This window comes from Erythrolamprus reginae, chromosome 7 (genome assembly GCF_031021105.1).
Source record: "Erythrolamprus reginae isolate rEryReg1 chromosome 7, rEryReg1.hap1, whole genome shotgun sequence".
In the NCBI taxonomy this organism is placed as follows: Eukaryota; Metazoa; Chordata; class Lepidosauria; order Squamata; family Dipsadidae; genus Erythrolamprus; species Erythrolamprus reginae.
In genome coordinates, this window is record NC_091956.1 from 7,299,877 (window position 1) to 7,324,248 (window position 24,372).

The 24,372-nt window shown below is 43.8% G+C and overlaps 1 protein-coding gene across 4 annotated transcripts in view; it reads left to right on the forward strand.

The window, feature by feature from the left end:
* The window catches only part of SHROOM3 (shroom family member 3), a 200,128-nt gene that overhangs the window by 161,281 nt on the left and 14,475 nt on the right, over positions 1-24,372 (forward strand). For all 4 annotated transcript variants that reach the window (XM_070756912.1, XM_070756913.1, XM_070756915.1 and 1 more), the window contains 2 exons: positions 16,551-16,685; positions 18,396-21,717. In XM_070756912.1, coding sequence (XP_070613013.1) covers positions 16,551-16,685; positions 18,396-21,717 — 3,457 coding nt within the window. The remainder of the gene's footprint in view (positions 1-16,550; positions 16,686-18,395; positions 21,718-24,372) is intronic.

Here is a 24,372-nt window from a genome sequence, read left to right on the forward strand (position 1 = left end):
GTTCCGGAGACCTCACCTACAAAAAGATACTGATAAAATTGAACAGGTCCAAAGACGGGCTACAAGAATGGTGGAAGGTCTTAAGCACAAAACATATCGGGAAAGACTTCATGAACTCAATCTGTATAGTCTGGAGGACAGAAGGGAAAGGGGGGGGGCATGATCGAAACATTTAAATATATTAAAGGGTTAAATAAGGTCCAGGAGGAAAGTGTTTTTAATAGGAAAGTATACACAACAACAAGGGGACACAATCTGAAGTTAGTTGGGGGAATGATCAAAGGCAACATGAGAAAATATTATTTTACTGAAAGAGTAGTAGATCCTTGAAACAAACTTCTAGCAGACGTGGTTGGTAAATCCACAGTAACTGAATTTAAACATGCCTGGGATAAACATATATCTATTGTAAGATAAAATACTGTTTTGTGCTCTTGTGTTGTTGTGGTTGAAGCTGAAGTAGTCGCCGACAGGCAGGACATTGCAGCATATGATCTTGTGGGCAATACTTAGATCATGTTTAAGGCATCTTAGTTCTAAGCTTTCTAGGTTTGTTTCCAAATCTAGGATATTGAGACAAGCTTCTACCCTGTTTCCCAGAAAATAAGATGTGCTACGTCAAAGATGTGCTACGTCTTATTTTCAGGGAATGTCTTATTTTTTTCCAATGAATTGTATCCTGTATCCTGCTGCAGCAAAAACCCATCCAAACACGCAGCTGCATGTTGGCTGCGTTTTGGATGTGTTTTAAATCTGATTGATGCAGTGTTTTGGGATGCAATTTATGGACAGCAGTGTTATATATGTTCTGTTTGGGAATGCTGCGAAACGAAATGTCTCTTACGTCTTACTTTCAGGGGGTGCCTTATATTAGGCAATTCTACGAAACCCCTCCCATGTCTTACTTTCGGGGGTGATTATTTTCGGGGAAACAGGGTAGTATAAGAGCAGACTAGATGGACCATGAGGTCTTTTTCTGCCGTCAGTCTTCTATGTTTCTAAAATTTGACAAACATAACTCTAAAACAGTGATGGCAAACCTATGGCACAGGTAAAAAAATGTGGTGCATTACTTTCTGGGCAACCCTCGTGGGTGGGTAGGTGGATGGGTGGATGGATGGATGGATGGATGGAAAAGGTTTCTAAAAACCAGAGGAGCCAGAAACTTTAAACCAGAAATGTATGAAATATTTCCAGACTCTAGCCCTTCTGGAAAGGAAGCCAATCACTGATCTGTACTATTGTACCTGTGGACCAGCTCAATCTGATTAGGAAGGAGATTATATTAATCTTTCCTGTCCTGTTGACCTCAAGCGACACCGTGCTATCAAGATCTGTCTTCTGGGAAGGCGGGGAATGCGATCAGCAAAATAATAATGGTCTCGCCCTGACGATTGCTGCAAGATCTTTCTCCGTGGAGTCCTGGAGAGAAGAGAAGGAACAAACTCGGAACCAGAGAAGTTTCTGGTCATGAACAGTGATGGGCGAACCCAACAGTGTTCGGGTTCGGCAAGTTTGGACGAACTTTACACAAAATTCGGCCAGACCTGAACCGAACTCGAACTCCGAACGCTGCGTGACGTCAGAGCCCCGCCCCCGGAATCCCATCATTTTTTAATTTTACGGATTTTTAATTTTTATTTATTTTTATTTTTAAGAAAAAGGATGCCGCAGCGGTGCTGCAAGCAAAGGGCGGTCCTTTCACGTAAAAATAAACATGTTTATTTTTACATGAAAAGACCGCCCTTTGCTTGCAGCACCGCTGCAGCGTCCTTTTTTGTAAAAATAACAATGTTTATTTTAACGTGAAGTCCTCCCTCTGAAGGAGCTGGGGAATCCCTCCCACGAAGATATTCCAGGGGCGGAGCTTTGACGTCACCGGCAGGTTGCAAAGGACGCCAAGGTGATCACTTCCTGGATTCCATGGAATCCAGGAAGTGATCACCTTGGCGTCCTTAGCAACCTGCTGGTGACATCAAAGCTCTGAACGCCGAACGCGACCCCGAACTTTGCCCGAAGTTTCAAAAAATTTCAGGTTCTTGTTCGGCATACCGAACACCACAAAATTCAGTACGGACCCGAATTGTGCGAGTTCGGTTCACCCATCACTAGTCATGGTGAAAGGAGAGATAGAAGGAGATTTAAAGTGAGTTGAAGCGGCTAATGTTCCTAGGTTAGCCCCTTTGTAGGTTAGCCCCTTTGATGGTGTGAAATGGAAAGAAAAGCATCTCAGAATAGAATGGAACAGAATATAGAATAGAATAGAATTCTTTATTGGCCAAGTGTGATTGGACCAGGAATTTGTCTTTGGTGCATATGCTTTCAGAGTACGTAAAACAAAAGATATATTCGTCAAGACTTACTGATAGTTAAACACTTAATGCAGTCTACAACTACAATTGATTTTTTTTCAGTCCCATCATGCAGCTAACTCAGTTCAAAATTCCTTATTATACCAAATGTCTTGTGTGTCCAATCACACTTGGCCAATAAAGAATTCTATTCTTGGCCAAGTGTGCTGGGACACACAAGGAATTTGTCTTTGGTGCACATGCTCTCAGTGTACATAAAAGAAAATATACACTTGTCAAGAATCATGTGGTACAACACTTAATGATCATAGGGGTCAAATAAGCAATCAGGAAACAATCAATATTAATAAAAAATCTTAAAGATACGAGCAACAAGTTACAGTCATATAGTCCTAAGTGGGAGGAAATGGGTCATAGGAATGATGAGAAAAAAATAGTAGTAATAGAAGTGCAAACTTAGTAAATAGTTTGACAGCGTTGAGAGAATTATTTATTTAGCAGAGTGATGGCATTCGGGGGGGAAACTGTTCTTGTGTCTCGTTGTCGTGGTGTGCAGTGCTCTGCAGCGACGTTTTGAGGGTAGGAGTTGAAGCAGTTTGAGTCCAGGATGCGAGGGGTCAGTCGATACTTTCACCGCCCTCTTTTTGACTCGTGCAATATACCGGTCCTCAATGGAAGGCAGGTTGGCAGCAATTGTTTTTTTCTGCAGTTCTGATTTTCCTCTGAAGTCTGTGTCATCTCAGTGACCTGGAGTTATTTTTGGTGCATTAAGCAGATATCTTTAGGAATTTTACATTGTTGCTGGGCGTACATAAGTGCACTAGTGTGCCTTTCGTCCCCTGTCCAATTGTCTTTCCTTTATCTCATATATCATATATCTTTTCTTCCTTTCATATATCTTCTCCTCTATTTTTACATATTATCTTTATATATATATTACTTCATGTCTATTCTCTTCCATATGTATTGTGTATTGGACATATGAATAAATAAATAAAGTTTTAAAGAGAGTTTTAAAGTCGAAAGTCCTGGCCTCTCTCTCTCCTATTCAGGATATCCTGGTTTGGCTGCTGTTTTCTCTCTCTGCTTCTCTTGCGTTTTTCTTTCCCGTGTCTTAACCTGTTGGCAGGTGGGACCAGAACAACCAGTCTCTGCGATTAGAGTTTTTTTTCTGTCACGAGGCGTTCAGAAATTATATTTATCTTTCCTCTTCCTTTGCATTTACTTCACGAGCACTAGAAAGCAGGTTTTTTCAAACTGCCCATATCAAAACAGATCCCTGAAGCAGGAAAAGGGACTAGGTGTTGTTGTTGTTGGTGTTGGTGTTGTTGTTATTATTATTATTATTATTATTATTTATTAGATTTGTATGCTGCCCCTCTCCGTAGACTCGGGGCGGCTCACAACAATAATGAAACAATGTACAATAAATCTAATATTTAAAAATAACTAAAAACCCCTTATTTAAAAAGCAAAACATATACCCAAACATACCATGCATAAACTATATAAGCCAGAGGGAGATGTCTCAATTCCCCCATGCCTGATGGCAGTGGGTTTTAAGGAGTTTACGAAAGGCGAGAGGGCAATCCTAATCTCCGGGGGGGGGGGCTGGTTCCAGAGGGTTGGGGCCACCACAGAGAAGGGTCTTCCCCTAGGTCCCGCCAGATGACATTGTTTAGTCGACGGGACCCGGAGAAGGCCAACTCTGTGGGACCTAACTGGTCGCTGGGATTCGTGCGACAGAAGACGGTCCCGGAGATATTCTGGTCCGATGCCATGAAGCACAAAAACAGGTGCTTTGCTGGCAACGGAGGTCCGGAGGTGGGGTTTCCCAGCGAGGGGAGCCTCAGTGAAATCGCAGCATCGCAAAAACACAGAGGTCCGGAGGTGGGGTTTTGAGGACTTCGGTGTTTTTGCGATGCTGCAATTTCACTGATGCTCCCTTCGCTGGGAAACCCCACCTCCGGACTTCCGTTGCCAGCAAAGCACCCGTTTTTGCGATGCTGGGATTCTCCTACTGGGATTCCCCTGCAGCATCACAAAAACACTGAAGTCTGGAGGTGGGGTTTCCCATGGAGGGGAGCCTCAGGGGAATCCCAGCAGCACAAAAACGGGCGCTTCGGCTGGCAAAAGGGGTGAATTTTGGGCTTGCACACATTAATCGCTTTTTCATTGATTCCTATGGGAAACATTGTTTCGTCTTACAAACTTTTCACCTTAAGAACCTCGTCCCGGAACCAATTAAGTTTGTAAGACAAGGTATCACTGTATATCTCTCTCCCCCTCCCACTTTTCTCTCTCTCTCTTCCTTCTCTCTCAATCTCTTTCTCTCTCTCCCTCTTTCTTTCCTCTCTCACTCTCTGTCTCCTCTCTCTATCCCATTTGCACACATTCATTCCTTTGATGTTTTAACTATCATAATCCAAATGATAATTCTGGAAAGAATGCAATAAAGGAAAGGTAGGAATTAGACGTATTTGTGGAATTTTTCCCACCCATTTGTGATGGAAGGCCATAAGACAATTAAACATGCGGCCAGCACTGAAAGTGTCGCATTTTCAGCTGATGTCCAACAACCGTACCTTAGAATCCAGTGGATTTTGTTTCTGCGCATGCGTGCAAAAAAATCACTGAAATCTCATGTGCCTGCGCACCATCTGCGCACATGCTTCCAGCGCATGCACAGAAATAAAATCTCACTTGGCCATATGTGCCCACCCACCGGTCACCCAGAGTTGCCCATGCAGCTACATTTTTGCTATCGGAATGACGTCCTGCCCTCCCGTCCAGGTAGGAACCCAATACTGACAGTATGGCCTGCACTGGCTGCCGATTAGTTTCCGGTCACAATTCCAAGTGTTGGTAATGACCTATAAAGCCCCACATGGCATCGGACACGAATACCTCCAGAACCGTCTTCTGCCGCACAAATCCCAGCGGCCGATAAGGTCCCACAGAGCCAGCCTTCTCCAGGTCCCGTCGACTAAACAATGTCAGCTGGTAGGACCTAGGAGAAGAGCCTTCTCTGTGGAGGCCCTAGCTCTCTGGAATCAACTCCCCCCAGAGATTAATAATAATAATAATAATAATAATAATTTATTAGATTTGTATGCCGCCCCTCTCCCAAGACTCGGGGCGGCTCACAACAATAATAAAACAATATTACAATGAAACAAATCTAATATTAAAAAAATATAAAACCCCAGCAATTAAAACCATACAACACATACATACCAAACATGAAATATAAAAGCCTGGGGGAGGTGTCTCAGTTCCCCCATGCCTGGCGATACAGGTGGGTCTTAAGTAATTTGCGAAAGACAAAGAGGGTGGGGGCAGTTCTAATCTCTGGGGGGAGTTGATTCCAGAGGGCCAGGGCCACCACAGAGAAGGCTCTTCCCATGGGGCCCGCCAAACAACATTGTTTAGTTGACGGGACCCGGAGAAGGCCAACTCTGTGGGACCTTATTGGCCACTGGGATTCGTGCGGTAGAAGGCGGTTCTGGAGGTATTCTGGTCCGATGCCATGTAGGGCTTTAAAGATCATTACCAACACTTTGAATTGTGACCGGAAACTGATCGGCAGCCAGTGCAAGCCACGGAGTGTTGGAGAAACGTGGGCGAATCTGGGAAACCCCACGATAGCTCTCGCAGCCGCATTCTGCACGACCTGAAGTTTCCGAACACTTTTCAAAGGTAGCCCCATGTAGAGAGCGTTGCAGTTGTCAAACCTTGAGGTGATGAGGGTATGAGCGACTGTGAGCAGTGAGTCCCTTTCCAAATAGGGCCGCAACTGGTGCACCAGGCGAACCTGGGCAAACGCCCCCCTCGCCACAGCTGAAAGATGGTTCCCTAATGTGAGCTGTGGATCGAGGAGGACACCCAAGTTGCGAACCCTCTCAGAGGGGGTCAATAATTCCCCCCCCACCCTCCTTGCCTTTCGTAAGTTACTGAAGACCCACCTATGTCGCCAGGCATGGGGGAATTGAGGTATCCCCAGGCTAATATAGTTTATGTATGGTATGACTGAGTTGTATAGTTTTAATGATATGGGTTTTTAGATGTTTTTAAGTATTGGATTTATCACGTTGTTTATCACTGTTGTGAACCACTCCAAGTCTTCGGAGAGGGGCGGCATACAAATCTAATCAATTATTATTATTATTATTATTATTATTATTATTATTATTATTACTATTAAAAAAGCTGCACAGAAGCAAAAAACAAGACGGCGGACCGTAGGCTGGAACTGGCTGGGTGTTTATTTATTTATTTATTTATTAGATTTGTATGCCGCCCCTCTCTGTAGACTCGGGGCGGCTCACAGCACAATAAAAACAGTTCCTGACAAATCTAATAATTTACAATTTAAAATTTAAAATAGTTTAAAAAATCCATTTTTAAGCAGACATACCTACAAACATACCATACATAAATTGTATAGGCCTGGTGGCAGGCCTGAGTCTCTGCCGGTTCCAACGACCCAGGCCACCATGTTACTTACTATCGGTTCTATGCAACCGGTCCGAACCAGGGGGAACCCACCTCCGGTATTGAAAAGAAATATTATCTGCAAAAAGAGGGAAAAGGCTTCATCTCCCAATGTGAAACTATTCCCCATATAAAACGAACTCCGCAGAAGGGAAAAATGTTTTTTATGACTGCAGGCCAAGCTCATAAAATGCCACCCAGCCTTTCAACTTCTCCAAACTCTGCTTCCATTATCTTTTATGGTCCTGAGCTGGCCAAATAAAGGTGTTGGCTTCATGTAATTTATAACATGTGAAAAAATGCAGCACCGGTAGGCAGTCCTTGGCTTACGACCACAACTCGGCCCCACATTTCTGTCGTTGAGGCGAGACATTTCTTAAGTGAGTTTGGCCCCGTTTTATGACATTTCTTACCACAGATATTACGTTAGTATCACTAACTTCACCGATTCATAGAAACATAGAAGACTGACGGCAGAAAAAGACTTCATGGTCCATCTAGTCTGCCCTTATACTATTTTCTACATTGTATCTTACAATGAATATATGTTTATCCCAGGCATGTTTCAATTCAGTTACTGTGGATTTACCAACCACATCTGCTGGAAGTTTGTTCCAAGCATCTACTACTCTTTCAGTAAAATAATATTTTCTCATGTTGCTTTTGATCTTTCCCCCAACTAACCTCAGATTGTGCCCCCTTGTTCTTGTGTTCGCTTTCCTATTAAAAACACTTCCATCCTGGACCTTATTTAACCCTTTAACATATTTAAATGTTTCGATCATGTCCCCCCTTTTCCTTCTGTCCTCCAGATTATACAGATTGAGTTCATGAAGTCTTTCCTGATACGTTTTATGCTTAAGACCTTCCACCATTCTTGTAGCCCGTCTTTGGACCCGTTCAATTTTGTCAATATCTTTTTGTAGGTGAGGTCTCCAGAACTGGACACAGTATTCCAAATGTGGTCTCACCAGCGCTCTATATAGCGGGATCATAATCTCCCTCTGTTGTTGTTAAGTGAATCTGTTTTATCCCATGGACTTTGTTTATCAGAAGGTTAGAAAAGGTGAATGCTTTTGCCCTCCCCAGGCTTCAGGAAAGCTTCCGGAGCCAGTGGAGGGGGAAAAACGGACCCAACGGGCCTACCAGAAGTTTGGAAAGGAAATTCCGGTAGGCCTGTTGGGCCATTTTTTGCCCTCCCCAGGCTTCAGGAAAGCCTCTGTGGAGAGGGTGAAAAATGGCCTACACGTTTGGTGGCTTCAGTGAGGCTCGTGTGCGTGCCCTTTTGGCACCCCCCAAAAAAAGGTTCCGCAGCGGTCTTCTGCTTAAGTTGGGGGTTGGACTAGACCAATGTTTTTCAACCAGTGTGCCGCGGCACCCTAGTGTGCCGTGAGACATGGTCAGGTGTGCCGTGGGAAAATTAAACATGGGTCCCCAAACTACAGCCAGCTGCCTCCATCCAAACATAAACATTCCCCTCACAATCCCTCCAGCTATCAGCAACAGGAAGAGTGGAGGCATAGGGAACGCTCACTGACCAATCACTTTCTAGGATTCATCCCAACCACTGGTGATGAACCAATAGCAGGCCGCTTCTCATCCACACTCAGGAAGGTCCCCGGGCTGCCATGCACTTGTCATTGTGTAGCTGCGGCAAGTAGTTGAAGCTGCTACTCTGATTTCTAATCCTGGTCAGGACTGGAGGTAAATGTTGCCACCGCTAGATGAAGTCTCAGGCTCAGCTAGTTATGTCTATCCTGATGGTGTATATAGATATTTGACCTTTTTCTTTTTATAAGAGGCCCCCACAGAGGGTGATATACAATGCATCACAATGTTATCTATTAGAGCAGTGTTTCCCAACCTTGGCAACTTGAAGATATTTGGACTTCAACTCACAGAATTCCCCAGCCAGCGAATGCTGGCTGGGGAATTCTGGGAGTTGAAGTCCAAATATCTTCAAGTTGCCAAGGTTGGGAAACACTGTATTAGAGTGTCATTTTGTGTCATTTTGGTTGGTGGTGTGTCCCAGGATTTTGCAAATGTAAAAAATGTGCCGTGGCTCAAAAAATGTTGAAAATCACAGATCTACATTACAGCCATGAGTGGGCTGCTAGCCAAAACGCTTAATTGGGCTCACATTCGCGGCTCTGGAGGTACTGTGAGTTGGAGCAGAATTATGCTTCTGCGCCCAGGTAGGTAGCAAAATCGCACACGGAGATGCAGGTGTACCCATGTTGCATGCACTAAAGCAAAAAAACTCACCAGAACACGGGTGCACCTGTGTCTCCGTGCATGATTTTGCTACCTGCATGGGCGCAGAAGCAAAATTCCTGATTACACCCTCTGTCAACGAAGGGGAAGGAAACGCCACCATCTATATCCTGTTTATACCACAGTCCTTTCAGCAGTTCCAAGAAGGTTCCACACTAATCTGAACTATTCAGGGGGCCCGGAGGGCACAGATAAACCTCCGAGTGGCCTCAACGACTCTTAGAGTGCAAACAACCAGATGACTGCAATCCTTCCATCCTCCACCATTGAGTCAGAACTGAAGAAGCTTCTTGGATGAGGAGCGAAGCATCTTCAAGGAAAAATGAAGTCCAAGTTGCCTTTTGAAAAAGCACTCTAGGCAGTGTTTTTCAACCATGCCGTGAGACATGATCAGGTGTGCCGCGAAGCTCAGAGAGAAAGAAAGCAAAAGAGAGAAAGAAAGCAAGAGAGAGAAAGAGAACAAGAGAAAGAAAGAGAGAAAGAGAGAGAAAGCAAGCAAGAGAAAGAAAGCAAGAGAGAGAGAGAGAAAGAGAGGGAGGGAAGGGGAGAGAGAGAGACAGAGGGACGTAGGGAGGGAGAGAAAGAGAGCAAAAAAGAGAGAAAGGAAGAGAAAGAAAGAGGGATGGAGAGAGAGAAAGAGGAAGGAAGGGAGAGAAAGAGGGAGGGAGGGAGGGAGAAATAGAGCAAAGGGGAGGAAGAGAGAGAAAGAATTTTTTTGTCCAAACTTTTTTTAGCCCCCCCCCCCCCGCTCAATGTGCCCCAGGGTTTCGTAAATGTAAAAAATGTGCCGCGGCTCAAAAAAGGTTGAAAATCACTGGACTAGACGATCTCCAAGGTCCCTTCCAACTCTGTTATTCTGTTCTGTTCTGTTCTACTCATTTTTATGTCTGTTCTATACTCTCTAATTCTTTTCTATTTATTTCTCTTTCTATTCTAATCTATTGTTTTTTCTAATTCTAATTCTATTCTACATTGTTCCTTTCTATTCTATTGCTATGCTACTCATTTGTATTTCTATTCTACTTATTTACTTTCTGTTCTAATCTATTCTATTCTTTCTAATTCTAATTCTATTCTACATTGTTCCTTTCTATTCTATTGCTATTCTACTCATTTCTATTCTATTTATTTACTTTCTGTTCTATTCATTTCTATTCTAATCCAGTGTTTTTCAACCAGTGTGCCGTGAGACATGGTCAGGTGTGCCGCGAAGCTCAGAGAGAAAGAAAGCAAGAGAGAGAGAGAGAACAAGAGAGAGAGAAAGAGAACAAGAGAAAGAAAGTAAGAGATCAAGAGAGAGAGAGAACAAGAGAGAGAGAAAGACATAGAGGGAGGTAGGGAGGGAGAGAGAAAGAGAGCAAAAAAGAGAGAAGGGAAGGAAGAGAAAGAAAGAGGGATGGAGAGAGAAAGAAATAGGAAGGAAGGAAGAGAAAGGGAGAGAGAAATAGAGTGAAAGGGAGGAAGATAACTTTTTTGTCCAAACTTTTGTTTAGTCCCCCCCCCCCCATGTGCCCCAGGGTTTCGTAAATGTAAAAAATGTGCCACGGCTCAAAAAAGGTTGAAAATCACTGTTCTAATCTATTCTATTTTTTCTAATTCTATTCTACATTAATCATTTCTGATTCTATTCTATTCTACTCATTTCTATTCTATTTATTTACTTTCTGTTCTGTTCTATTCTTTCTAATTCTATTCTACTCTATTCATTCTATTCTATAGCTATTCTACTCATTTCTATTCTATTTACCGGTATTTACTTTCTGTTCTGTTCTTTCTACGTAATTCTAATTCTATTCTACTTTATTTATTTCTATTCTATTCTATTCTATTGCTATTCTACTCATTTCTTTTCTATTTATTTACTTTCTGTTCCATTCCATTCTATTCGTGGCTATTCCTATCCTATTCTATTCTTTTCTCTAATTCTATTCTTTTTTTTTAAATAAATTTTTATTGATTTTCATAAAATAGACAAACAGACACACATACATTTAACATAAAAGTGGGGTTGTATTTTCCCCGCTTATCTCAAAAGTATAAATTTGAATACAGAAAAAAGGAATACATATTTAAATACAATTCATTATTGTAAATGTTAAGAAATAATTTGTTAAACTTCTCATTATAATTTTTCATATTTAAACTAATTCTAATATAAATTCAAAATTCTTCTCAGAATAATTCTTCATACATAAACTAGTTCTAATATACTTCTAAAACAAACATAATTTAGCTAATTCTATTATAACACATAAATCTTGTCTCTGCCGAAACAATTCACTCATTTGTTTATTTATTTATCTTAACCTTCTATTGTTTCTTCTTATTTATCCATATATAAACTTTGTCCCATGTTTCATAAAATTCCGTATCTTCTTGATCATTTAAGCGTCTTGTCATCATATCCATTTCAGCGCAATCTAATATTTTTGTAATAACTTCTTCTTCTTTGGGGATATCCTCCCCTTTCCAGTTTTGCGCATATATTATCCTAGCCGCAGTTAAAATATGTATAACTAGATATAGAATTTCTTTCTTATAGGTCTGGTTAGTAATTCCTAATAAATAAAATTCCACCCACACCACCTCTCTAATTCTATTCTAATGTCCTTTGACATTCATGAAACGTGGAGAAAACCCTCTCCTATAACTCAGAGCCGTTCCTATTTTTGCAACACCGTATGTTCGTGGTTGTTTTTTTTTCTTTCCTCCTCTGGCAAGCATGATCAGACGCAGAGCCAAACAAGAATTCTTGTGTCTTTAATCCGTGTAAAGACGAGAGAATACGGATAGCTACAATTTATCTTGCCAGTATGACAGGAGGTACAACTACCAGCAGCGAGATTATGAAGCATTACTTATTGGTTCATCATTTTCTTGCATTTATCATAGCAAGCCCACTGCAACAATATAGCCAAGGAGGCTTCAAGAGTTGTAAACCTAATCCTACGTAGCTTCTGCTCTGGCAATCTCACAGTACTTACCAGAGTTTACAAAACTTTTGCCAGACCCATCCTCGAATACAGCTCATCTGTTTGGAACCCATATCGCATCTCAGACATTAACACCCTTGAAAATGTCCAAAGATACTTCACCAGAAGAGCCCTTCACTCCTCCACTCGAAACAGAATACCCTATGAGACTAGACTTTCAATCCTGGGCCTAGAAAGCCTAGAACTAAGACGCCTTAAACAAGATCTAAGTATTGCCCACAAGATCATATGCTGCAACGTCCTGCCTGTCAGCGACTACTTCAGCTTCAACCACAACAACACAAGAGCACACAACAGATTTAAACTTAATATTAACCGCTCCAAACTTGACTGTAAAAAATATGACTTCAAGTAACCAAGTTGTCGAAGCGTGGAACTCATTACCGGACTCCATAGTGTCATCCCCAAACCCCCAACACTTTACCCTTAGATTATCCACGGTTGACCTATCCAGATTCCTAAGAGGTCAGTAAGGGGCGAGTACAAGTGCACTAGAGTGCCTTCCGTCCCCTGTCCTATTGCTCTCCTATATCTCCTACACCTTTCTTCTATTCCTATATCTCTTCTTCTATTCTTTCATTGATATGTTCTATTACTTTATCTTCTTTTCTATTATTTCTTAGATATATTTTACTATGAGTATCTCCTCTATAACCTTCATCATGTATTTTACTATGTGTATATAGATATATACCCACTAAAACCCTCATTGTGTATTGGACAAAATAAATAAATAAATAAAATAAAAATAAGGATGGGCAGCTCGATTTAAATCCGATCAAGGGTCAGGAGGGTCTGCAATCAATTGTTAATCTATTCTGTCAAGTTTCCCCCCACTACCCACTACCCCGCAAAAAATATACATAAGCAACCTCGTAGCGGTTAGAAATAATTTTTCTACACTAGTCATTTTTCCAGGCATCTTTCTTGAATATAGCCATGACTTCCTGGAATTTTCCACATTTCTGTTGTACTTATTCAGCCTTCTCCAAATGCAGCGTATCTATTTCTGATGCCGGGATATATTTTTAGACCGACGCTTGCAGAATTCTTGAATTATTCACCCCAGCTGCCTCGCACTAGATTTGGCTGATCCCATCACTCTAGGAAATCCGCTGGTTCCTTTGCAGATTTGAATAATAAGGAATAGTCCTTAAACATGCAATCACAGTTGAGTCACAAAAAATTTCCAAGGCACAATTAAGTGAACTTTGCTCCATTTTAACAAACTTTCTTGTCACGGTTGGTAAGTGAACCACTGCGGTTTATTTATTTATTATTTATTTATTAATCAGATTTGTATGCCGCCCCTCTCCGCAGACTTGGGGCGGCTCACAGCAATAATAGTACAATGTAAACAAATCTAATATTTAAGTTTAAGTTACATAGAAACATGGAAGACTGACGGCAGAAAAAGACCCCATGGTCCATCTAGTCTGCCCTTTTACTATTTCCTGTATTTTATCTTACAATGGATATATGTTTATCCCAGGCATGTTTAAATTCAGTTACTGTGGATTTACCAACCATGTCTGCTGGAAGTTTGTTCCAAGGATCTACTACTCTTTCAGTAAAATAATACTTTCTCATGTTGCCTTTGATCTTTCCCCCAACTAACTTCAGATTGTGTCCCCTTAAAGTTAATTTAAAACCCCAATTTAAAAACCAATCATACATACTAGCATACCATACATAAATTTTATAAGCCTAGGGGGAGGGAAAGTATCAATTCCCCCACAGAGGTGAGTTTTAAGGAGCTTACGAAAGGCTAGGAGGGTGCGGGCAACTCTGATATCCGGGGGGGAGTTGGTTCCAAAGGGTCGGGGCTGCCACAGAGAAGGTTCTTCCCCTGGGTTGTTAAGTGAAGTTGGCTTCCCCATTGAAGTTTGCGGGTCAGAAGGTTGCAAAATCTCGTAACCAGTTGCCCAGCATGCAATTTTATTTTATTTTTTAAAAAAAACAAACTTCAAAATATTTTCTATCTAGTTTTATTGGGACAGTTTGAAATAAATCAAGTAATTTTGGCAGTATCGACATCTTAATGGTTGCAATTCTCCTTATCAAAGAAATAGGTAATTTATTCCATTACTCCAAATCTTTTTCTTTTAAAAAAAAAATAAATATTTTAATTGAATTTTATACATTAAAAAAAGAATCACAAACACAACATTTAAACAAACATCAACACAACGATTTTCCAAGTAAGTTTATTTATTTATTTGTTAGATTTGTATGCCACCCCACTCCGTAGACTCTATTAAATTTATACCAGTCCAAAACAACCACGGGTTAACAGCCAGACTTACTTTCAGAATTTGAAAAGGTCTCGCTGCTCTTAACTGCCGATAAATTGCAGCCGAAACGAACAGCACAAAGCATTGTGTTTGCTTAGTACAGTATTCAGATCTTCACAATTAGAACGTCCAGCCCCAGCAAAATAAATAATTGTTTTTCCAACCGGGTGATTTTTTTTTCATGCCTGATATGTAGAAGAGTAGAATGCAGGGGTGAAATGCTATAGGGTTTGGTCCGGTATAGGCATACCAGTAGCAGTGGGCGCTCATGGTTTGGAGAAACGGTAACGGTAGTGCGAGGCTCCGCCCACCTGCCAGGACATTGCTATTTTCTTTTTTAAAAACTTATTTATTTATTTATTTTATTTGTTTGTTTGTTTGTTTATTTATTTCTTAGATTTGTATGCCGCCCCTCTCCGCAGACTCGGGGCGGCTCACAAAAGTGATAAAAACAATATATAATGACAAATCTAATAATTAGAATCTAAAATAACAATTGTACATTTAAAAATCTAAAAGCAAGGAACCCCAATATAAAAAACATACATGCAGTCATGTCATGCACAAAAACTACATAGGCAGGGGGAGATGTCTCAGTTCCCCCACGCTTGACGACAGAGGTGGGTTTTAAGGAGTTTACGAAAGGCAAGGAGGGTGGGGGCAGTTCTAATCTCTGGAGGGAGCTGATTCCAGAGGGTTGGAGCCGCCACAGAGAAGGCTCTTCCCCTGGGTCCCGCCAGACGACATTGTTTAGTCGACGGGACCCGGAGGAGACCAACTCTGTGGGACTTAACCGGTCGCTGGGATTCATGTGGCAGAAGGCGGTCTCGCAGATATCCTGGTCCGGTGCCATGAAGGGCTTTATAGGTCATAACCAACACTTTGAATTGTGACCGGAAATTGATCGGCAACCAATGCAGACTGCGGAGTGTTGGTGTAACATGGGCATATTTGAGGAAGCCCATGATTGCTCTCGCAGCTGCATTCTGCATGATCTAAAGTTTCCGAACACTTTTCAAAGGTAGCCCCATGTAGAGAGCGTTACAGTAGTCGAGCCTCGAGGTGATGAGGGCATGAGTGACTGTGAGCAGTGACTCCCGGTCCAGATAGGGCCGCAACTGGTGCACCAGGCGAACCTGGACAAAGGCCCCTCCCCTTATAAAAACCCTCTGTGCATGCAAAAAACAAATGCAACAGTGGAGCATGAGCCCTTGCTTTTGAACCAGCAGGTAAGGTACCATATTTTTGGAATATAAGACGCATCAGTGTATAAGACGAACATTAGTTTTGGGGGAGGAAAATGAGGAAAAGAATCTGCTTACCAGGTATTCATCTGGCTAGCATCCTTAGTCTGGTCAGCTTCAGCACATTATTTTCTCCCCTAGTTATGGCTTTAAAAAAAAATTATTTGGAGAGAGTAACAATGAAAGAGCCTGCAAGCCAGTAAGAACTGGGAACATCATTGGCACCTGGAAAGAAACATTCGAAGCAAAGTAGAGCAATGGAAAAAACCCTGCAAAGACTTAGGGCGTGGAAAACATTCTTTGCAGAGAGTAACTATGAAAGACCTTGCAAGCCGGTAAGAGCTGGGAACATAGCACCTGGTTAGGGCTAGAAAAAAACATTTGGAGCAAGTAAAGTAACGGGAAAAAACCCCATACAAAGACAGGGTTTGGAAAACATTCTTTGCAGAGAGTAACAATGAAAGAGCTTGCAAGGCGGTAAGAGCTGGGAAAATCATTAGCGCCTGATTAAGACTGGAAAGAAACATTTGGAGCAAGTTAGAGTAATGGGAAAAAAACCTGGAAAGACTTAGGGCTTGGAAAACATTCTTCGCAGAGAGTAACACTGAAAGAGCCTGCAAGGTAAGATTGTTAGCAACTAGTTAGGACTGGGGGGGAGGGGGAAGCTATATTCAGAGTATAAGATGCACCCAAATTATCAGCCTCTTTTTGGGAGGAAAAAGGTGCCTCTTATACTCCGAAAAATACTGTAATTAGATTTCACTGCTGGTAGAATGTAATAAAAAAACAGAGAGTAGAGATTGTGGCATGTTTAAATTCTGGACAGCGTCACATTTTTTTTGGCACAAGGTAAATGCTGAATGACCCTTGCGACTGTGTTACGCATACCAAGGTACTTGAGCAAAGAGGTAACTCTGAAAGCGTTGTGTCTCCTTGCAGGCAAAGTGATCCGTTGGGCAACAGATCACACTCCTGGCAGCCAGCCCAGTTCCCAGAGAGCCCAGCCGATCTCAGTATGATGCAAGTATCTCAGGGGACGATAAGCAGCCCTTGGCACCAGGCCTATCATCCAAGGTAACTCTTGACATGTCTCGACCGCAGGTCAGCCCTTGAGAAGTGGGGTGTGTGTCGAGATGAATGGATGGGAAGGCGGGGAAGGAGGAAGGAAGGAAGGAGGGAGCGAGGGAGAAAGGGAAGGGGAGGAAGGAAGGAAATAGAAAGGAGGGGAGGAAGGAAGAAAGGAAAGAAGAGAGAAGGAAGGAGAAAGAGGAGCAAAGGAAGGAAGGAGAAAGGGAGAAGGGGAGGGAGGAAGAAAGGAAGGAAGGGGGAGGGAAGAGAAAGGAGGGAGGGAGGAAGGAAAGAAGGGAGAAGGAAGGAGAAAGAGGAGCAAAGGAAAGAGGAAGGAAGGAGGTGAGGGAAGGAGGAAGGAAGAAAGGAAAGAAGAGAGAAGGAAGGAGAAAGAGGAGCAAAGGAAGGAAGGAGAAAGGTAGGAGGGGAGGGAGGAAGAAAGGAAGGAAGGGGGAGGGAAGAGAAAGAAGGGAAGGGAGGAAGGAAGGAAAGAAGGGAGAAGGAAGGAGAAAGAGGAGCAAAGGAAGGAGGAAGGAGGGAGGTGAGGGAAGGAGGAAGGAAGGAAGGAAAAGAGGAGTGAAGGAAAGAAGAAAAGGAGGGAAGGAAAGAAGGGAGAAAGGGAGGAGAAAGGAGCAAAGGAAGGAAGGAGAAAGGAAGGAGGGGAGGGAGGAAGAAAGGAAGGAAGGAGGAAGAGAAGGAAGGAAAAGAGGAGGGAAGGAAAGAAGAAAAGTAGGGAAGGGAGAAAGGGAGGAGAAAGGAGCAAAGGAAGGAAGGAGAAAGGAAGGAGGGGAGGGAGGAAGAAAGGAAGGAAGGAGGAAGAGAAGGAAGGAGGGAGGGGGAGAGAAAGAGGACAGAGGAAGGAAGGGAATAGAAAGGAGGGGAGGGAGGGAGGAAGGAAAGGAAGAAGGAAGGAGAAAGAGGAGCAAAGAAAGGAGAAAGGAAGGAAGGGAGGAGAAAAAGAAGGTGAGGGAGGAAGAAAGGAAGGAAGGAGAAAGGGAAAGAAGGAAGGAAAAGAGGAGTGAAGAAGGAAGAAAAGGAGGGAAGGAAGGAAGGAGAAGAGGAAGGAGGAAGGGAGGAGAAAGAGGAGCGAGTAGAATATTCTACTCTATTCAACTCAACTCCATTCTGTTTTATTGCTATATTTTATTCTATTCGGGTCGTCTTGAGTAGAGTAGAATAGAACAGAACAGAATAGAATAGAACTTTATTGGCCAAGTGTGATTGGACGCACAAGGGATTTGTCATTGGTGCCTATGCTCCCAGAGTTAGAAAAGGACGGTTTTTCTCCCTCCCTCCCCCCACTTCTCCCGATCTCCCTTCCTCTAATGATGTCTGCATATTTCGGTGATGTTTAGGATGCCTGTGATGAATTTCATGGGTGGAGTTGACTGACATACGCGCATTTCCCTGCAAAGCCTCCTCCTCTGGAAATCTCCTCCATCTATTTTTTACCCCCTTCCCTTTACAGTGATAAATAAGAGACATGTGTTACAATGTCAAAATCGTTTTTTCTAGGAAACCGGGATGACTGTGCACTAAGAACAGCACGAGGCCCAAATATGGCCTTTTGTCCATCCTCTATAAACTAAACATATCTCTCCGTTCCTTTATAAAACCATGACGTTCTCTCTCTCTCTCTCTCTCTTTCTCTTTCTCTCTCGCATGTTCACGCTAACAAAGTGTTCGTCTCTCTTTCCCGCTTGCTCCTCTCTGCAGTTCCTCCACCAATGACCTCTCCAACTTCGACCATGGCTTCCTGAGAAGAAGTCCCGACCAGTATAGCTCCCGAGGAAGTATGGAGAGCCTAGATCACCTGCCGGCGGGATACGCCCACCCTTCCTGCCATCTTTCGCCCGCCAAGTCCACCAGCAGCATCGACCAACTCGCTCACCTTCACAGCAAGAGGGATTCTGCATATAGCTCCTTCTCCACCAGCTCCAGCACCCCCGAATATCAGCTGCCTCCCTTCTGTAAAGAGAGGTCCTATTCCATGGAGAATGTGCATTCTCGGGCCAGGCCTCAAGAAGGCGGCATGCGGCAGGCGGATATCAGATACATCAAGACGGTCTACAATGCCCAGCGAGGCATTTCAGAAGAATATGAAGTGAAGTCTTCTGCTCTTGTACCCAGCGGGGAAGCCCACCCGAAAGGTTACAGCGCCGGCAGGCCACATGTCCACCACAAAGGCCCACAGGGGCGGAATTCGTTGGACAACGAGAGCCAGTACGTCAAGGGCCCTCCCATGCCGCCCGCCCGAAGCGATAGCTACGCGGCAACCAGGCACCACGACAGGCCCAGCTCTTGGTCTAGTCATGAACAAAGGAAGGCCTTGCGGACCCATTCCAAAAATTCTTGGCTTCTCCTAAACCAGGGCACGGCTCCTCCGGGGCAACTCTCGAAACCGGCGTTCCTAGAAGGTCCGCTCCACACTGTGATGGAGAGGAGTCCAGAGGGCAGCCCAACCATGAAGCCCAAACAGGGTTACCCCCAAGCTACTCAACCAGGACAGCCGCTGCTACCTACCGGGGTTTACCCAGTTCCTTCTCCCGAACCACATTTTGCTCAGGTTCCTCACCCTTCCGCGAACAACAGCGGACTGGTGTACTCGGCACTTGCCAAAGAGAGTAGCCACTCACTGCCTCCAGCTCCTTTCCCCACTTCCTACGAAAAGGCGGCTTCCGGCAAACCGCTTCCTGTCGTGGATGAGAACGGAAACCAGAGCATTCCAAGCAAGGCCACCGTCTTCTACCATCCTGAGTGTGGGCCCTCCGGAGCAGGGAAGAAAAAGATGGACAACGAGACTTCGAAAGTCGTCTTATACAGGACCCATCCTCAAGCCTACCCAACCTCTCCGAGACAGGAGGAAGGAGTGGAGCCCACTTATGTAGCACAACCCAACATCCAAGAAAGCGCGAACGAGGCCCAATACTTGAACCATGCTTTCCAGCCTTGGTCGTTTCACCTACGAGATGCGATGGCTGAGAGCAAAGCCTCGTCATACCCATCAAAGGCATACAGTTCGGAAGAGCATCAGGAGGACCGTAATGCCAACCTGCCGATGAATGAGTGCGATCCTACCGCGCAAAGCCAGTGGAATCCCAACAAGGCGAAACAGTACCTATTCTCTTCCTTGCAAAACATCCCAGAGAGCACTCGGCTTCAAAACCCCATGGATTTGAAGGAGGCGCAATCAGGTAGGAATTGCTCAGGCGCCAAATGGCATTTGGTTAACTATGCCAACCAGGAAGAAAAGGAGGCTAAAGAGCAGGCCCCGGAATATTGGCAAGAGAGAGAATGGCGTGCCACAGAAGATCACCGAGATACCACTACTGGTGCTGATTATAGCCACGGCGTGGAACCAAATTACGAGGAGCCTTCCTCTCCGTTGCTCCCAAAGACTGCCGATTTCAGAGCTGACCAGTTCCGATCTAGCGGCAACAACAGCTTCCATCCCCCCTGGTCTGGGAAGAAGGAGTCTAGGAAGACCCGATGTTCTGTGCTGGAGAAGGTCAGCAAGATAGAGCGACGGGAACAAGGCCATCAGCGTCCACAGAGCGCAAATAGCTTGAGCCAAAATTCAAAGAAGTCCGGCGCTGAAGATAGCCGACGTAGGCACAACTCTCAAGAATACGGTCAATTGCTGGACGAACACGGCAGGCCGGCCAGCACAAATAACTCAGACCTGTTCTCAAATGTGCTCTACCTAAACGAAAGAAGTACCAGCAAACCAGAAAAGGCCAACCGGTATTCTGCAGAGCAGCAGAGGGCAATCGCGGCCGCTTTGGCAGCCCCGCCAGATCAGCAGAGTACCTACCGCCATGGGAGCACCAGCAAGGAGTCGCACAAAAAGTCTGGGCAGCTACAAAGGAGCCGAAGTACGTTCCAGTTGTTAGATGAATCCGAGAGAGAAGTCTTACAAAAAGTCGGCACCAAGGAACCGCACGGTTCGCAGCGAGACGCCCCCGGCAACAACAGGACTTACAGGAACAGCATTAAGGATGCCCAGTCAAAGGTTTTGAGGGCCACCTCATTCAGGCGCAAGGACCTCAACATCAGCCCTGCTTTTGAAAAGGAGGTTCAGAGAAGCACGCCAAGACCCGCTTCAGCCCACACCGGGATGAGGAGCACAACGGCATCTCCGCATACCCCGAAGGAGAGGCATAGCATCACCCCGACGGAGATAAAGATGGATCCCATCAATAAAGATGGTGTCCCCGGACCTCTGCACGTCCACCGTATCCGGGGAAGGAAACGGCTGACTTCTGAGCAGAAAAAGAGGTCTTACTCCGAACCGGAAAAGATGAATGAAATCGGCGTGTCGGATAATGACCTCTCGCCGTCCTCGCTTCAGCAGAAGATGCTCCAGTTTGTCTTCCAAGAGAGCACCGTGGCTGACCGGCGCAAGATCTTCGAGAAGGAGAACAAAGCTTGTTCCACTATCAATCTTTCCAGGCCGGAGTTGAAACAGCTGCAGCAAAACGCCCTGGCAGATTATATTAAACGCAAAATCGGGAAGCGCCCCTCTTCGGCTTCCCAGGAAAGGGAAGGATCGCAGACCCCATGCCGGCAAACCAACGGCCAAGAGAGTCAGCCTTTGTCGCCAGCTTCTAGCATGAATTCTCTCCAGGACCAGAGCCTCTTCCATACAAGGGAGTCCCTAGAATGGGCTTCTAGAATGGCCCACGTTTATTCTCCTCTGCCTGGGCTCCGTGGCTGCTTTAACCCCGTGGAATTCGAGAGCAAGATGGCGGCCCACCCGAATCACGGTAGCGGCAAAAGCTCCGGGCCCGGTTGGCTGAAAGCAGAGGGCCGCCCAGATCATAGAGTTAACCCAGAGCTGACGAAAAGCACTCAGACCGATCTCGACATTTGTACCCCGCCACACCCCGTCCACCAGATCCTGGAGAAAAAGACACGGTTCGCCAAGAAACCGGGGAAATCCGCTTCTGCAGAAGACCTGCTGGATCGGACAGAAAACCAGCCTATGACCATGCACGTCCGATCCAGGTCATCTCCCTCGGCCGATAAAATGTGCCAGGTACGTACAGGTATAGAAACATAGAAACATAGAAATCTGATGGCAGAAAAAGACCTCATGGTCCATCTAGTCTGCCCTTATACTATTTCCTGTATTTTATCTTACAATGGATATATGTTTATCCCAGGCATGTTTAAATTCAGTTACTGTGGATTTACCAACCACGTCTGCTGAAAGTTTGTTCCAAGGATCTACTACTCTTTCAGTAAAATAATATTTTCTCATGTTGCTTTATAGAAGAGATTTCACAAGTTACTCGTTGTTTGTTAATCTTGCATCATCTTCAGTGATGGGCTCCTACGGGTACGGTTAGGTACGCAGAACCAGTAGAAAAAAATTGGTTTTTTTTCATTTTTTCCCTTCTGAGCTCTGGGTATATTTTTCCTATCGCAGTAAAATGAGGTTGAATGTGTATAATTTTAGAAGAGCTGTGCGTGCCTGTGTGTGTGTACATACACATATAGTTTATATAATCTGTATAGTCTGGAGGACAGAAGGAAAAGGGGGATATGATCGAAACATTTAAATATGTTAAAGGGTTAAATAAGGTCCAGGAGGGAAGTGTTTTTAATAGGAAAGTGAACACAAGAACAAGGGGACACAATCTGAAGTTAGTTGGGGGAAAGATCAAAAGCAACATGAGAAAGTATTATTTTACTGAAAGAGTAGTAGATGCTTGGAACAAACTTCCAGCAGACGTGGTAGATAAATCCAGTCACTGAATTTAAACATGCCTGGGATAAACATAGATCCATCCTAAGATAAAATACAGAAAATAGTATAAGGGCAGACTAGATGAGGTCTTTTTCTGCCGTCAGACTTCTATGTTTCTATGTTTCTATATAGTATATAATGTATATTTTTGTGTTCCTGCTTTTAAAATATATGTACACATATGGCATATATACATAGAATTAAAGAGTATATTTTGGAGGTTCAGTAATAGTAAATAGATAAATAATAATAATAATAATTTATTAGAATTGTATGCCACCCCTCTCCGAAGACTCATCACATGACCTTTAAGCCACCCGCCCCTGGTCACACGATCATCAAGCCACTCCCATCTGGTCACATGGTCACATCTGGTCCCAGGGAGGGTATGGCTAGCTGATGAGGCCACAAGGCCAATATAGATCTATCCTAGTCTCCCTTCTTTTTCAAAATTCATCAAAAACATGTTACATTCATTCATTCATACATACATACATACATACATACATACATACATACATACATACATACATACATACATGGTTACATATTTTTGCTAATAAGTGAAAAGAAAGCTCCACTAAATCTGGAGACAATTTTCAACAGAAGATAGATAGATAGATAGATAGATAGATAGATAGATAGATGGATGGATGGATGGATGGATGGATGGATGGATGGATGGATGGATGGATGGATGGATGGATGGATGGATGGATGGATGGATGGATGGATGGAAGGATGGATGGATGGATGGATGGATGGATGGATGGATGGATATAGAGATAGATAGACAGACAGACAGACAGACAGACAGACAGACAGACAGACAGACAGACAGACAGACAGATAGATAGATAGATAGATAGATAATGAACCAAAGATGAAAGGGATCAGATCCTGTGGCCTAGAGATTAATTCTCTGCCTTACAAGGCAGAAGCTACAAGATCAAATCCCAGTAAGGATATGGCTAGCTGATGAGGCCAGAACAAGGCCGAAATAGCGCTATCCTAGTCTCCCTTAATTTTAAAAATTCAGCAAAAACATGTGATACACACTTATATATGTATATACTATACATAGTCTCCCTTCCTTTTCATTATCAGCAAATATGTTACACACACACACACACATATATATGCAGTCCAATATATACCGGTATATATTGCAGGCTCTCTTTAGGGAATATAGTGTTCCGTGCAGCCTGGCTATAAATTATACAGCTGTGTCACCCAAGGAATTTGTTTAAAGAAGAGAGGAAATTGATAGCTGTGCAATCTCGCCCGCCCATCTCTCTTCGGCCCCAACATTCCTTCTCTTCTTCTGCAGCTTCGCTTTTAGCCTGTCGCAGCCTGCATGCCTTATGGGTCTCCCGCGTATAAATTGGGGGGGTTTTCAGGGGGGGGCAGTGTTGAAAAGGCCCCGCCCTCACCAGCTGCTGCCTTCCCCCACGGACAACGGGAGGAAGGCAGCCTATTATAGACCGAAGTAATCTTTGGACCCAGTAAATTATGACCGGCTGGGATCCCTGTCTCTTCAAAATATGTGATCTTTAGCATCTGGAGAAAAGCCAGTATTCGTGTTTGTGTGTGTGCGTGTGTATTTTCCCAAGCTCTTTTTTTTTTCCTTCCGTCTTCCTTTCGGTCTCTGAATTTTTCATACTTGGAAACCAGTAATGGGTTTCACTTATTGTTGCTACCGGTTCGGAGATTTACTACCGGTTTGCAGATCGTCCGTGATTATTATTATTACAGTGTTCCCTCGATTTTCGCAGGGGATGCGTTCCGAGACCGTCTGCGAAAGTCGAAATTTCCACGAAGTAGAGATGCGGAAGTAAATACACCATTTTGGGCTATGAACAGTATCCCAAGCCTTCCCTTGACACTTTAAACCCCTAAATTACAATTTCCCATTCCCTTAGCAACCATTCAGATTATTAC